The following is a 13819-nucleotide window of genomic DNA, read 5'->3' as shown; positions in this document are numbered from 1 at the left end:
CGGGAGCACCTAATGCATTAAACTAGGTTGGAAGAGAGGCAGGTGAACCTCTGTCTCACCTGGAAGAATTGTTTGGGGCCCTGGATGGAGGTGAGGGGGGTGCTGTATCAGCAGATTTTGCATGGTTTCTGGTTGCAGGGGTGGTGTGAACCAATGACTGTCAGAGGGAATGGTTCTTGGGGAAGGCAGGAGAGGGGTGGGAGGGGAAGATGTTCTTGGTGGTGTCTAGTTGGACTTGGCAGAAGTGTTTGAGGATGATGCGTTGGATGCAGAGGCTGGTGGGGTGGTAGGTGGGGACAAGGGAGACCTTGTCTTTATTGTGTTTGGGGAGGGAAGGTTAAGAGCAGTGGAATGGGGAAATGAAGATGGTGCGGTGGAGGACTGTCTGGATGACGGAGGGACATTGTTCAAAAATAGATGGACATCTGGGATGCTTGTGAGTGGAATGTTCAAAATAGGTGCACATCTGGGATTTGCCTGGCTTGCTATGTTCTTCCAGCCTCCTGCTGGTCTACTTTGGATCCCAGCGTCTGCAGTTTTGATTTAGAGACGCCAGTGTTGAATTGGGGTATACTAAGTTAAAAATGACACAACATCAGATTATAGTCCACCAGGTTTATTTGGAAGCACTAGCTTTCGGAGCTCTGCCCCTTCATCATGTAGTTGTGGAGAATAAGATTGTAACGTGCAGTTTATTTGCTTTATAAGACAGACAGCCCATTCAGTTCCCTTTTGTGGACGTTTTTAATTGTCCAACAGTTTTATTACAACCAGTAGCAGCTCCATGGTCAGTAACGGTAAAGCTGCCTCGCGGGCTCGAGACCACATTTCAAACTCTCACCTTTCCCGCTGCGCCATCGCCTCGCGCTGCCACTTGTCGTTGACCCCACCAATGCACCTCGCGCTCCCTGATTGGCCGTCATCATGCGAGGGGCGGGACCGTGCCGGGTCGGACCCAAATTCCCGCCTACCTCCGGAGATCACGTGCGCCAGGGTCATGTGACGCCTCAGATGCGGCTGCGCAGTGGCCGGGAGACCGACGGGAGCCGGGAACTCAGCCTTGCTGAGGGAGTGAAGGTAGGAGGACCTCCGGGAGGGGGTGAGGGAGTGAAGATAGGAGGGCCTCTAGGGGTGAGGGAGCAGAGGACTGGTGAGTAAGCGAGCGAGCTGGGGGCCTGTTCCTCTGGGAAGTAAGCAAGTGAGCGAGGTGAGGGGCCTGGAGGTTCTGGGATGTGGAAGCGACGGGTCTGGGCGGTTGAGGGAGTGGGGGCTCTTTTTATTCTCTATCCCCAATCAATTTCAGTGATTTAGGGAGAATGGCAAGGAAGTTCCTGTTTACACCCATTGTTGTCATTTTTCAGTTGGGTGTCTCTGCCCCTTTTCCCCCTTTGGGAGATGAGTGAACGATAGGGGATCTGTTTGCATCCCATTCAGATTTGAGGATAGATGACCTCTGTTTGACCCCGACTCCTTTTTGTATCACCACATGATCTCCCCCCTCCTCCAATTTGTTTGTCAGATCTGTCTGGTTTTGGATATTTTGTGTCTCCAAGTTGGGGTTACCTTTAAGTTGCCAGTGCACTCACCTTATTCACCAAGCTAAGATTGGATGTCCAAATTTGATTGAAAAATATTTTTTTCTAGGGTGTCTGCTCAATAAGGATTGATCTGGTTTGTAACAACAGTTGGATAATGTTGTTTGTTTTGGATGCAGCCAGTATACTGGTAGACATTGCAGTGGTAATTGTGTTGCTGTGAGGCAGACCCCAATGTAGTCTTGGTAGGAATAAATGTTTTTTGTCTTTAACTGGAATTTTGGCAACTTCTGATCCACAAGTGATTCTCAGTTCTATTAGATTCAAGTTTTAGCAATTAACCTGAAATGGGGATGAACAGCAATTAAATTTTCAAGATAAACCAGTGAGTGTTTCTGTGCAGTAGTACAAGAGAGACTCTGGCATTCAGGCCCAGTCTGAATTCATACATGTAAGCATAAGCTCTGAGCTTTGATTACAAAAGTGGGTATGGAATAATTGGCCCCAAAGCATTCTCAATTTCCTTCCAGCAACAAATGTGGTTGGTGAATGGGAGAAAGGGGTATGTGCTGGTGTGATGGTACTCTTCTATGATGATGTAGAGTGATTTATTCAGAATTTAGCTGTTGTTAGATTTGATTCAGGAGTGTTTGATGTTGGCACTTCGGTAACTATTTCATTTCCCACTGCTATTAATTTCACAGTTTGACATTTCAGTGTTGGAGATTTTAAGCACCTATTACCTGATCAGTAAAGTTCTGTCCCTTAACTTCTGTTCAGTGGTAAATACATCTGCCACTCTAACACATTTTAGGTTGCTATGGGCATACTGACTGGTAGGACCCCTGGAATGATTGGCTAGCTATTGATCAGTAGGGGAACATTGACAGTGCCCTTGGTGTTAGTCCATGTGGGTGCAGGGAAAGATTGAAAACACAAATTAGGAGTGGAGAGTGAAGGTTGTTCAAGCCATATTTGAAATTGATTGAGATCTTCAATGTAAAAAATATTTGTTGTCTAGGGTTTCAGAATTATTGGGCATATGTTGGCTGATATGTTTATTCAGTGTTGTTGCTGCCATCAGCTTGATTGACTCAACTTTCATTGGCCCTCATCTCACTTTCTCTGTAAACTTGAGCTCATTCAAAACTCTGTCCATGTCCTGCTCAGTCAGCACAGCGCTGTCTGACACTGACTCCTGTTACAGTAATGTCTAGATTTTAAAATTTGCATCCTTGTTTACAATGTACTCCACACCCATTGCTTTGACCCTCCTCTGTAAGTTTCTGTATACATATTTCAAACTTCTGTGCTTCTCCAGTTCTGGCCTTTTATTACATCTGATTCTTTTTTCAACACCAATGATTTGCCTCCAGCTGCCTAGGTCAGAGGTACACTCAATCCCATCCTTAACCTCTCCACTTCTCTATTTCTCTCTTCTCCCTAAAATTGTGACTTTTGAGTCTCCTTCCTTGCTGGACAGAATCAATTTTTGTCTATTTACATTGCAGTAAAAGCACCTCCATGATTTGATTTATTCAATCAGAAGATGTGGGCATCATTGACTGATCTAGTGATTATTGCCTGTCCCCAGTTGCCCTTAAGGTGGTGGTGAATTGCTGCTGGTAGATCTACAATGCTTTTTTACTGTCTCAAGTAATAGGTTATTGCCAACTGATTTTAATTCACAAATACTCTAGATACAGTTGGCTGAACCATCTCTCAATGTTCATGAGAACTTGTGAATATAAAATAGTAATGACACCTTAGATTAAACTCCTCATTTTAGGTTAAGTGTCCATTCTGTCTTTCCTGCGTTCATGTGGCTCTACCTTACCATTTACTTCATTTAAGGCTACTGTCTGCTTTAACCTCAAGGAGGGATTGCTTTATTTGCAAGCTCATTGGAAAACAACATTAATATCAGAGACTGAAAAGTTACAATTGTAGCCAGTCAGAAGATGGTTAATGATTTATGTCTGACAACATTTTGAAAAGCTCTGGACAACTGTTACAAAATTCTGTTGCAAATATGTCCTCTTGTTTGGTGTCACTGATAGTTTAACTAGGAGTAGATTTTTCAGTGTGGTTAAAATAAATAGTGGTACTGATCTACTTCATAAAAGACAAGAGCAGCGTGACTTTTAATTTAGGAGACAGTAATGGCTTAGTTTTACCCTGTCACATGCTGTTATGTTATTGCCTTCTAACTGTTTCTGTGTGCGCACATTTTGTTAACAACTTGTTCTCCTATGATAGATGAACGGGCCCTCCGTTACCGATAACGGGGCTCTTAGACAGGACGGTTGGGAGACTGAGCTTGTCTGGGAGCGGCCATGGACACTCGAAGAAATCCATAAAGCCAGTGGGAGCTGGTCCCTTGGTGCAGATGCTGGAGTAAGTATAATCTTAAGTTAATTGTAGTAGAGTGAGCATAGCTCCTGTGTCTGGTTTTTTTGGCTGCATTAGTCATATAATGTTGCAACAATCATCGACTGTTTTCTTTCATTTTTCTTCTGTGATTTTTTTTGCTTCTTGGCTTAATATCTGTCCTTATCTCTTTAAAATTGCTACACACGTCTGCATTTTTGAAGGACTACAGCTTGTGTGTAGATGCTTCCCCCTGTCTTCCCCTGCACTGTACATTGCCAGTTGTTGCACAGCCTTACAGTTTCAAGGTAACATTGTTCTTGTGCCTTAGTACTTTATGGAGCCATGTGGTGCAATGCCTTACTATTTTCTCAGGACAGGCGGATGTGCTTCCTAGTTCGACAAGTAGTGCAAGCTAACCGTGATTCTGCCTCTTCTGAGAAGTTGAGAATTCAAGATTGCGGTTGTCTTGTGCTGATCCTTGCCAAATTGACACACTGCCTGGAAATGCACCTCTTTCTCAACAGTGTTGTCAATCAGTAAAATTAAGCAGCAGTTGTCCCAGTTTGGTAAACTGGCATTCTGGTTTGTTTATTTTGATCTGGCTTGATATAGTCTAGGTTAATGTTAGAATGAACTTGTGTTCATGTGGAAAGAATGTGAAAGAATCCTAATCTTTGCAAATTAAAAATGTGCTGAGATGTGTTGCAAGCTCACTTAGAAAGACAAGGACAGCGGGACCATAGGAACTCCACCATCCACAAGTTTCTCTTCATCACTCAACATCCTGACTTTGAAAAATGTCACAGTTCTTTCATGGTCACTAGGTCAAAATGCTGGAGTTCCATCTCTGACAGCATTCTGGGTGTCCCTGTACCACATGGATGCAGTAGTTTGAGAAGGTACCTTACCACCACAAAGGCAGTTAGGAATTGGCAAAGAATGGTGGCACTGCTGGGTGGGCCAGCATCTTTGCCAACATTCTGTAAATAGATAAAATAGAAGTATCTCCAACACAATTTGTCTGTTTCTGTTGATGGGAAGGAGCACAAGGGAATCCCCAGATAATGCCCCACTATCTGAATATAATCTAACACTCAGTATACCATTTACAAACCAACCCATGAAATAGTTCTTGGTATCCTAATTTTCTTGCTAAAGTCTCTCAGGTTTGCACATCTGAGAATTGTACCTCTGAATTCAGTGATTTGAAGGGTCATTTGTTCCATACATTTGACACTAACCCTAAGCTGATTCCTAGTGCATTGTTAGCTGGCTTGGCTAGAGTCTTTGTTCAGCATTTTTACTGAAAATTCAAGAATGAAGCCTTTTATTAATCCCCAAGAAGGGTATCTGTTGGTTAGAATTGATTAGCAGCTATGACAGCTCCTGGAGAACAAATGAGGTCCTTGGATTTGAATTAGCGTGATGCTTTCCAAAATTGTTGACCGGTCGATTGTCTTAAACCTTTTGTCGTGCAAAAACTTTGGGATGAGATGTCGTCGAACTATTGGCTCCAGTGCAACTGAATGCAGCAAGCATTGGCCCATGATGTGGGGAGGCAAAGAACCACACTACATAATTATTGTGTTGGGCAGGCTATTAGTGGGTGCCATTTGATCATTTATCCCAAACTACTGTTGCTGTTTTGTCCCTCACTGGAAGCCATTGAATTGTGGTTAAACAAAGGGAGCTGCAAATCTAGTTTTGGGGAGGGGAAGCAGCCTGCTGCATTCCAAGCCCACAGTTTGGCTGTAAACAGTAACCGGTTAGTTGAACAGGTTAACTTCATGAAGTTATTTTCTGGTATGAGCCATTTTAATACTTTACACTGTCTCGGTGACTCGGCATTAATTCATCCAGGTAAATGGTGACTGTTTTCTGCCAACAGTTGCTTCTGTTTCTGCAAGATTTCTCTCAGCAGATGTTATCCCGCACACATGAGATTGAGAAACAGCTCGACAGCTTGATCCAGCGCACGAAGGCCACAGATTCCCGCCTGCACAATGTTTTCAATGATTTCCTGATGCTCTCAAACATTCAGTTCATTGAAAATGTGAGTATAGGGGGCACTTTCGGGTTTCCTTTACTTTACGAGCACTAAAATAACCACCACTCATTACTGCAGGCACTAATAAATTTAAAAATCGGGTAGTCATTTGCAATAGGCACATGACAGTTAGCTGTTCTATAATAGTGTTTTGGTGGAAAAGCTGGGCGAATAGCTTAAAAACAAAGCTTGCCATTGTTAACATTAAACAGCAATGCTCGGACACTCTATTGGAGTGACACAGCACCAATTTATTTGTGCAATGTAAATGATTGGGCTCAGAAATAAATGCCAACATTATAAGATGATCCAGGAGATCTGACTGAACAGTAATAACCTGAAATGTTAATTCTGTCTTGCTCCACAGATGCTGACTGACCTGAGTATTTTTAGCATTTTCTGTTTTTATTTCAGAAGTTCTTAATTGGTTATGGTCACGGTCAGGAATGAATGTTTGTCATCTCAGCTTGTTAGAGAGTCCATGTCAGCCTAAATTGTTTGATTAATTGATAAAGCACGTTGTGGGAGAAATTGCTAACTATTTTGTACTTAACTCGCTGATGGTTTGATAATGCAACTCCCTGGAGCAGCCTTGATCATTGATCACTTAAGTGTTTGCAGCTCAGTAAGAGGCTGTGCAAAGCTCCCTCTACTATGCCTCCGTAATTTTCTTCACTTTCAAATTCTCATTGGCTAGCATTTCCCTGACAACACCAGTGGTCCATTTTCATACCAGCTATCTAGCATCCACTGTTTAGCAGATTATGCATAGTTTTATGTTTATCCTACTCCCATTAGAAACTGCCTACGTTCATTGTGGTGCAGAGACTTTAAGTCTGTCTGCAGACAAACAGGAAGCTTTTAATCGAATCTGGATAACACTGTCCATGCTTGTTTGTGCTGTACAGCCTCTCAGGAATTGAATCAGCAATTACATATCCCTTGGCAGTATTAGCTGGTGGTTAATGAGCATCATTTGATTTTTTTTTAGGTTCTCTCCATTTTGTTCCTTTTTCATTGCTTGCACTGAAATATAGAAGTAAATGCTATGGTTGTTTGCTGTTTCAGAGAGTATATGATGAAGAAGTGGAAGATGCAACTAAACCAGAGAGCGGAGGGAAACCAGTTGAGCCGGTATGTAACTGGATGATTTAACCAGGCTGGGATCTTCATACTTTGCGGGTGCACTGAATAATTTAAGACTTTTTGAATAAATTGTTTGGTTCTAACTGTTTTCAAATTTTAGTTTTGGGCTATTTGCTCTTAGTGTTCACTGTGTATTAGATTGTGTTGGCTCAGGTCAGACAGTCATAAACTACTGCAGTTATCCACTGTTGCACCTAGTCTAGGGGTAGTTGAGATCAATCATTCAGGGTTCCTATTCTGTTTGGCTGAGAGTTGTGACCTTCTTACTGGAATAGTTGCAGGTATAGGTCTTTTTAACTCTGAAATATACAAAAAAAATGCATTTGACATGCAAAAAGGTAAATTTGAGAATTCATTATAATGAAATGCGGTCAAACTTTAGGTGTTATCATTTGCAATTTTTTATTCATTCCTGGGATGTGAGTGGCTTTGGTTGGCCAACATTTATTGCCCGTGTCTAGTTGCCTTGAGAAGGTGGTGGTGAACTGCATTCTTGATCTGCTGTGGGTTGCCCCAGAATGCCATTTGTAACTGAATTCCAGGATTCTGACCCAGTGAGAAAACGGTAATATATTTCCAAGGCAGGATGGTAAGTGGCTCGAAGGGGAACTTGCATATGGTGGTGTTCCCATGTATCTGCTGTTCTTGCCCTTCTAGGTGGAAATGGATGTAGGTTTGGAAGGTACTGTCTAAGGATTTTTGGTGAATTTCTGGAGTGCACCTTGTAGATAGTACACACTTGCTGCTACTGAATGTGGGCAGAATGGATGCTTATGCATGTGGTGCCAATCAAGTGGTCTGCTTTATCCTGGATAGCAGCTCTGACTTCATGTTATTGGAACTGCACCCATCCAAGCAAGCGGGGAATGTTCCATCACACTCCTGACCTATGCCTTGTGGACAAGCTCTTTGGAGTGAGGTGGTGAATTGTTTGCCACAGTAATTCAAGCCTCGCACATACTCTTGTAGCCACTGTTTGTGGCGAGCCCAGTTGAGTTTCTTTGTCATATGGTAACGTGAGATATTGAACTGCTGTGTAGTTGGGTAGTTCCATGCTTTAGTATGGTGATTTTTGGTAAAGCAGCTCGTGCTCACTGCACTCCTAAAATTTTGGTTATGATGTTTGTTTTGTGCAGGAGAAAACAAGAGAGCAGAAGGAGGCTGAGCTGATCCCCAAGATTCAAGAAGCTGTGCACCATGGCCTGAGTGTGCTGGACTCTGCCTTCGAGCAGCTGGACATAAAAGCTGGAAACTCTGACTCTGAAGATGAAGAAACAAATGAGCGAGTCGAACATCTGTTGGAACCCAAGGTGAATGGAGACAGCTGGTAGGGTGATTGAAGTGGAAGGAGAATGATTTTGTCTTCCCTTAGTTCAACCTCAAGTCATCCTGTCCGTCTATCCAAGTGGCAATTGTTAATTATGGCCATAAACTAGCTTAACACACCCATGGTTTTCATTTGAATTTCTGCTGCTTTCCCTCCTATCCTGATGTTGATGAATAATGGCAGTAATGTGCACCATTCGCATGATGTACTGCAACAACTTGCCAAACCTCCTCCGACAGTGCGTCCCAAGCCCATGACCTCTACCACTCAAAAGTGCAAGGACAATGGCAAGGGAATACCTGGAGTTTTACCTCCAAGCCCAAACCATCCTAAAATGGAACTAAAATAGTGCAAAATACCTGTGGATGATGCTGAGCTAAAGTAAAAACAGCAAGAGCTGGAGAAACTCTGCAGGCCTGATTGCACCTGTGAAAGAAAAACTGATGTTAACAGACCCACTGGCTTACTCTGCCATTTTGTTTTTAATTCAGATATAGAATTATATTTCTGTTCCCTTGCTATCACCAGGTAAAACCCAAGAATTACCCCCCCCCCCCCCCCCCCCCCAAAAACCCTATGAATGTATCAAACTGTGTTTCAGCAGTTTCTAGTGGGAGTAAACTAAGCGTAAACATTCATAAAAGTTGCAGACAGTGGTTACTAGATGGCTAGTATGAAAATGGTCTGGTGTAAAGGGAAAGAGTGCCAATGAGTGATTCAAGAAGGTGACTCACCACCGGCTTCTCGGGCAATAAACACTGGCTTAGCCAGTGATGCCCGAAAGTATATAACAAAAAAATTTTTATAAAGGAAGACTTGCATTATATAGCATCTTTAATGAACTCATGACGTCTCAAAACACTTCAGGCAACTAAGAACTTTAGAATTTAGTTGCTTTTGGAAGTTTCAGGAGTTATGGGTTCTATTGTCATTGGCAGAGCATTACTGGTGTGATTGTAACCAAACCCTACCATACAGTTCACATCAGCAGTAGTGAGGAGACACCTGATGCTGCTTCTACATAATGTTCTGCATATGGTTTTCAACAGGAATCACTTTTCAAATAGAACCACTGAGTGATTTAGCTTTTCCAATGCACACCCCTCTCAAAAGAACACTAGTGTCAATTGTGGAACTCTTGGGACCCTGCAACCCCAAAGGATTAATTTGGATTTCACCAGTTTCCTCATTTCCTTTCCCCCCCACCTTATCCCAGTCCCAAGCCTCCAACTTGGCACAATTCTGCAGGGCTGAAAATGTGTTGCTGGAAAGGCGCAGCAGGTCAGGCAACAAACAAGGAACAGGATATTCGACGTTTCGGGCGGGACTTGGTGAAAACTCTCCTTGTGAAAGAGACTAGAAGTAGGGAACACCGTTTCAAAATAAGTGGTCTCTTATTCAAGACAGATGAGAATTTCTTTTTCTGAAGATAGTGTGGAACCACCTTCTCCAGGGCTATGGAGGCAGGGTCAATGAATGTTTTAGGATTGAGGTAGATTGATTTTTTTTTTGACGGCAAAGATCAGTCAGTCATTGCCCCTACTACCGTTCTTAGTCTTCACTGCTGAAGCTGCTGTACAGATGATCCAAAGGATTTGGACACAGCATAATTTAGTAAAATAATCACTTGGGCAACAGCTTGGTGTTCAAACAGCTTTGTTTGAACATTACCAGCCTCCCCTTCCAAGGGTAATGAAGAATGGTCAACAAATACAACGTTTTCATTGTTACGCGCGCTCAGAACAAATTTATAAAATTGCCCTTTTACTTGGAGAGGAACATTTTCAGGGTGCTGATCCCTTTCTGGCCCTCAATAAAAAGAGGCACCTAAAAAGAGGTTCAGTCAGATGCCGGTGGTAAATTAACATAATAAAATATTAGAATGGTGAGGCTCAGAGTCTGGAAGTTGTTTTGCATCCATGCAGCACCTCAAAAGTATAAAAATTATTCTAATGTAATCCCTGATTTTGCTTACTTTAATGATTATTGGTGTTACTCAATGCCTTTTGTGTGCCTTGTTTTGTGAAGGATGACTGTGTCATTCTAATGAGCAATACGTCAGTGTCTGCATTAAAACTTTTTAAAGCAGTAGCACTTACTTGATTAAAGGAAATTGGATATATAATTTAAACAGAAATGCTTCTACGCCTATAGGGAAAAGCAGGGCCGATTGTTATTCATAGGAACTTGATGCTCTTGACCCTCTCCGCCTCAGCTCCATTGATGTAGAAAGAATGTGTCCTCCTCGTTTCTTCCTGAGGTTGGTGATTGGTTCTTTTGTTTTGCTGGTATCGAGAGTGAGATTGTTATCATTGCATCCTGACACCAAGCACTCTATCTCCCTCCTGTATTCTGATTCATGTTGTTTTATCTCTGACCTACAATGACTTGAACCCTTTTGCTTGCTGGCCTATTTCAGACCTAACCTCTTCCCTTGCTGTGAAAATGCCCTTGCTCCATCATTTACTATTCCCATACAAACAGGTAGGCCTGGGTTTCTGCCATCACTTTATCTCTTTTCAACAAAAAGAAGGAAATAACTTGCTTTCTCTAGCATTCTCCAAAACCAATAAATTAGTTTTGCAGTGTAGTATAATAATTTAGGAATATAGTAATTAAGTTGCACATACCAAGCTCTCTCAAGTGACACCATGATAACTTGGTGATTTGCTTAACTGATATTGATTGATTGTGTTGTATTGCCTATGGGATCTTCTACATCTGCATATGGTGACAGGTTGTTTGCACGTTCCTTCTGACTCTCTCACTTTCTGATGATGCAGCACTCCCTCAGTACTGCGTTGGACTTCCAGCCTGGCATATGAGATATCTAAAGTTCCATCTGCCATTGAATTAGGTTGATTTCCACCATGGCAGTTGAGCCTAATTGTACTGAAAGGATGAATTAAATTGGTGATAATCTACTGAAATGTATTGAGTAATGAATATATATGCTCTGTTATTGTCAATTCCAGGACCTATACATTGACAGGCCATTGCCCTACATCATTGGCTCTCAGCAGTTTATGGAGGAAGAGGATGTTGGCTTAGGTGATCTCTCCAGTGAAGGTATTTACATTGCGGGTGAAAGGGTGGCCATGTGACTCACTGAAACATACCCATCTGATATTTTCTGATAGTGTTCTGTTCAAAATGTTGTAATCTTTGAATCTCCTTTCAAGGATTTAGAGAGTTGCACCTCATTTCACAGGAATGAGATAATTACATAATTTGCTGTTTAGGAAATAATAAACAACTAGCCATTCTATATTTATTGATTATAAGAGCATTAGACAGCTTTACAAGAGGGGTGATGCATGCTGAGGAGGAAGAAAGGGAAATTCAAAGGGAGGCAAAAGGTAGGGTTGGAGAGAGGTCATCTAAGAAACAGTGGGGGAGGGTGGGGTTACTGATTGCATTTTGGAACAGAGCTCTAAAGGCTAGGACACAGCAATTGAAAGTTTGGTCTCTGGAGCTCGGAGCAAGCTTTAAGCTTGGGGAACGTGTCAAGAGGATATGCAATTGCTGGCATTTGCCCAGAGCAATATGAGTTCTCATGGGGATGGAGGGCCTTTTCAAATTGACTTCCTGTCTGGCAAGTATCACTGGCAAATCTTCCAAGGCTGGTGGTACCAATTGCTGAACAGTGCTGAGGTTTTACTGGCTTGCAGTGAGACGTGGAACCTGGTGGGAAAGCGCATGAGAAATTTGGTTTAACTAACAGATGTAGGCCAAGTTCAGCAGGGAATAGGTGGTAGAAGCAAAGGGTTATCTCGTATGCCGAGCTTTCTCAATTTTTTTTTGAGTCCCTTCTGCCTTTATATAAAATAAAGTCCAGGGACCCCTTGTAACATGAATACAAATATTTTACTACAGGAAAAAATAGAATTCAACAAAGAATTGCTCTCAAAATTATTGCCTTCCTTCTGTCTGTAAGAAAGATGAATCAGCACTGGAGTTCAATGATTTTAGCAAATTTTAAAATGGTTGCATTTTAATCATTAAATCATCTTTCCAAATTAGATAAATAATTAAACCTCCAGGCAGAAATGCTTTCTTAATCTAAAAAGCAGTCAAGCTAAATGCTTTGAAGTTCAATGTTAATGTTTGTGGACTAAATGAGATGGTTCAAATGCAGAATGACCATTTGAGGAGGGGATTTGTGGCTTTGAAGCAGAGATTACAGTTTGGTGTTTTCAGCCTATCTCTCATTTTACAAGAAAATCAATGTTCTTTAAACCAAAAATTGTGATGCCATTATTTCAGAGGAAATATGTTTTTGAATTGACTGTATTTCCAAAGTGATCAAACTTATAATACTCCAGTGTCTGTGGAGTAACACCCTTCCCACCCCACCCCACGAAACTTGACATTGCAATCCTATTTAAAATCAGGTAGCCCAAAATTTGGATACAGAACTGGCTGAAAGGTGGAGGGTTGTTTTTCAGACTGGAGGCCTGTGACCAGTGGAGTGCCACAAGGATCGGTGCTGGGTCCCCTACTTTTTGTCATTTACATAAATGATTTGGATGCAAGCATAAGAGGTATAGTTAGTAAGTTTGCAGATGACACAAATTGTAGGTGTAGTGGACAGCGAAGAGGGTTACCTCAGATTACAACAGGATCTGGACCAGATGGGCCAAATGGGCTGAGAAGTAGCAGATGGAGTTTAATTCAGATAAATGCAAGGTGCTGCATTTTGGGAAAGCAAATCTCAGCAGGACTTATACACTTAATGGTAAGGTCCTCGGGTGTGTTGCTGAACAAAGAGACCTTGGAGTACAGGTTCATAGCTCCTTGAAAGTGGAGTCACAGGTAGATAGGATAGTGAAGAAGGCATTTGGAATGCTTTCCTTTATTGGTTGGAGTAATGAATACAGAAGTTGGGAGGTCATGTTGCGGCTGTACAGAACATTGGTTAGGCCACTGTTGGAATATTGCATGTAGATCTGGTCTCCTTCCTATCGGAAAGATGTTGTGGAACTTGAAAGGGTTTGGAAAAGATTTATGAGGATGTTGCGAGGGTTGGATGATTTGAGCTAAAGGGCGAGGCTGAACAGGCTGGGGCTGTTTTCCCTGGAGCATCGGAGGCTGAGGGGTGACCTTATAGAGGTTTGTATAATCATGAGGGGCATGGATAGGATAAATAGGCAAAGTCTTTTCCCTGGGATCGGAGAGTCCAGAACTAGAGGGCATAGTTTTAGGGTGAGAGGGGAAAGATATAAAAGAGACCTATGGGGCAACTTTTTCACGCAGAGGGTGGTACGTGTGTGGAATGAGCTGCCAGAGGAAGTGTTGGAGGCTGATACAATTGCAACATTTAAGAGGCATTTGGGTGGGTATATGAATAGGAAGGGTTTGCAGGGATATGGGCCGGGTGTGGCAGGTGGG

General features: G+C 42.3%; 1 protein-coding gene across 8 annotated transcripts in view; it reads left to right on the top strand.

Moving 5' to 3' along the window:
- The first annotated feature begins 1005 nt into the window (after positions 1-1005).
- The window catches only part of washc2c (WASH complex subunit 2C), a 59323-nt gene continuing 46509 nt past the window's right edge, over positions 1006-13819 (top strand). For 7 of the 8 annotated variants that reach the window (XM_060854003.1, XM_060854002.1, XM_060854000.1 and 4 more), the window contains exons 1-6: positions 1006-1077; positions 3795-3932; positions 5797-5961; positions 7024-7089; positions 8238-8411; positions 11404-11497. In XM_060854003.1, coding sequence (XP_060709986.1) covers positions 1012-1077; positions 3795-3932; positions 5797-5961; positions 7024-7089; positions 8238-8411; positions 11404-11497 — 703 coding nt within the window. In that variant the 5' untranslated portion in view covers positions 1006-1011. Of the gene's footprint in view, positions 1151-3794; positions 3933-5796; positions 5962-7023; positions 7090-8237; positions 8412-11403; positions 11498-13819 lie in introns of all 8 variants that reach the window. The other variant, XM_060854004.1, reaches the window with a different exon arrangement.

The sequence above is a fragment of the Hemiscyllium ocellatum genome, chromosome 43, assembly GCF_020745735.1.
Source record: "Hemiscyllium ocellatum isolate sHemOce1 chromosome 43, sHemOce1.pat.X.cur, whole genome shotgun sequence".
NCBI classification, from domain to species: domain Eukaryota; kingdom Metazoa; phylum Chordata; class Chondrichthyes; order Orectolobiformes; family Hemiscylliidae; genus Hemiscyllium; species Hemiscyllium ocellatum.
The sequence above is the reverse complement of the archived record's forward strand: the minus strand, read 5'-3'. Positions and strand labels throughout refer to the sequence as shown.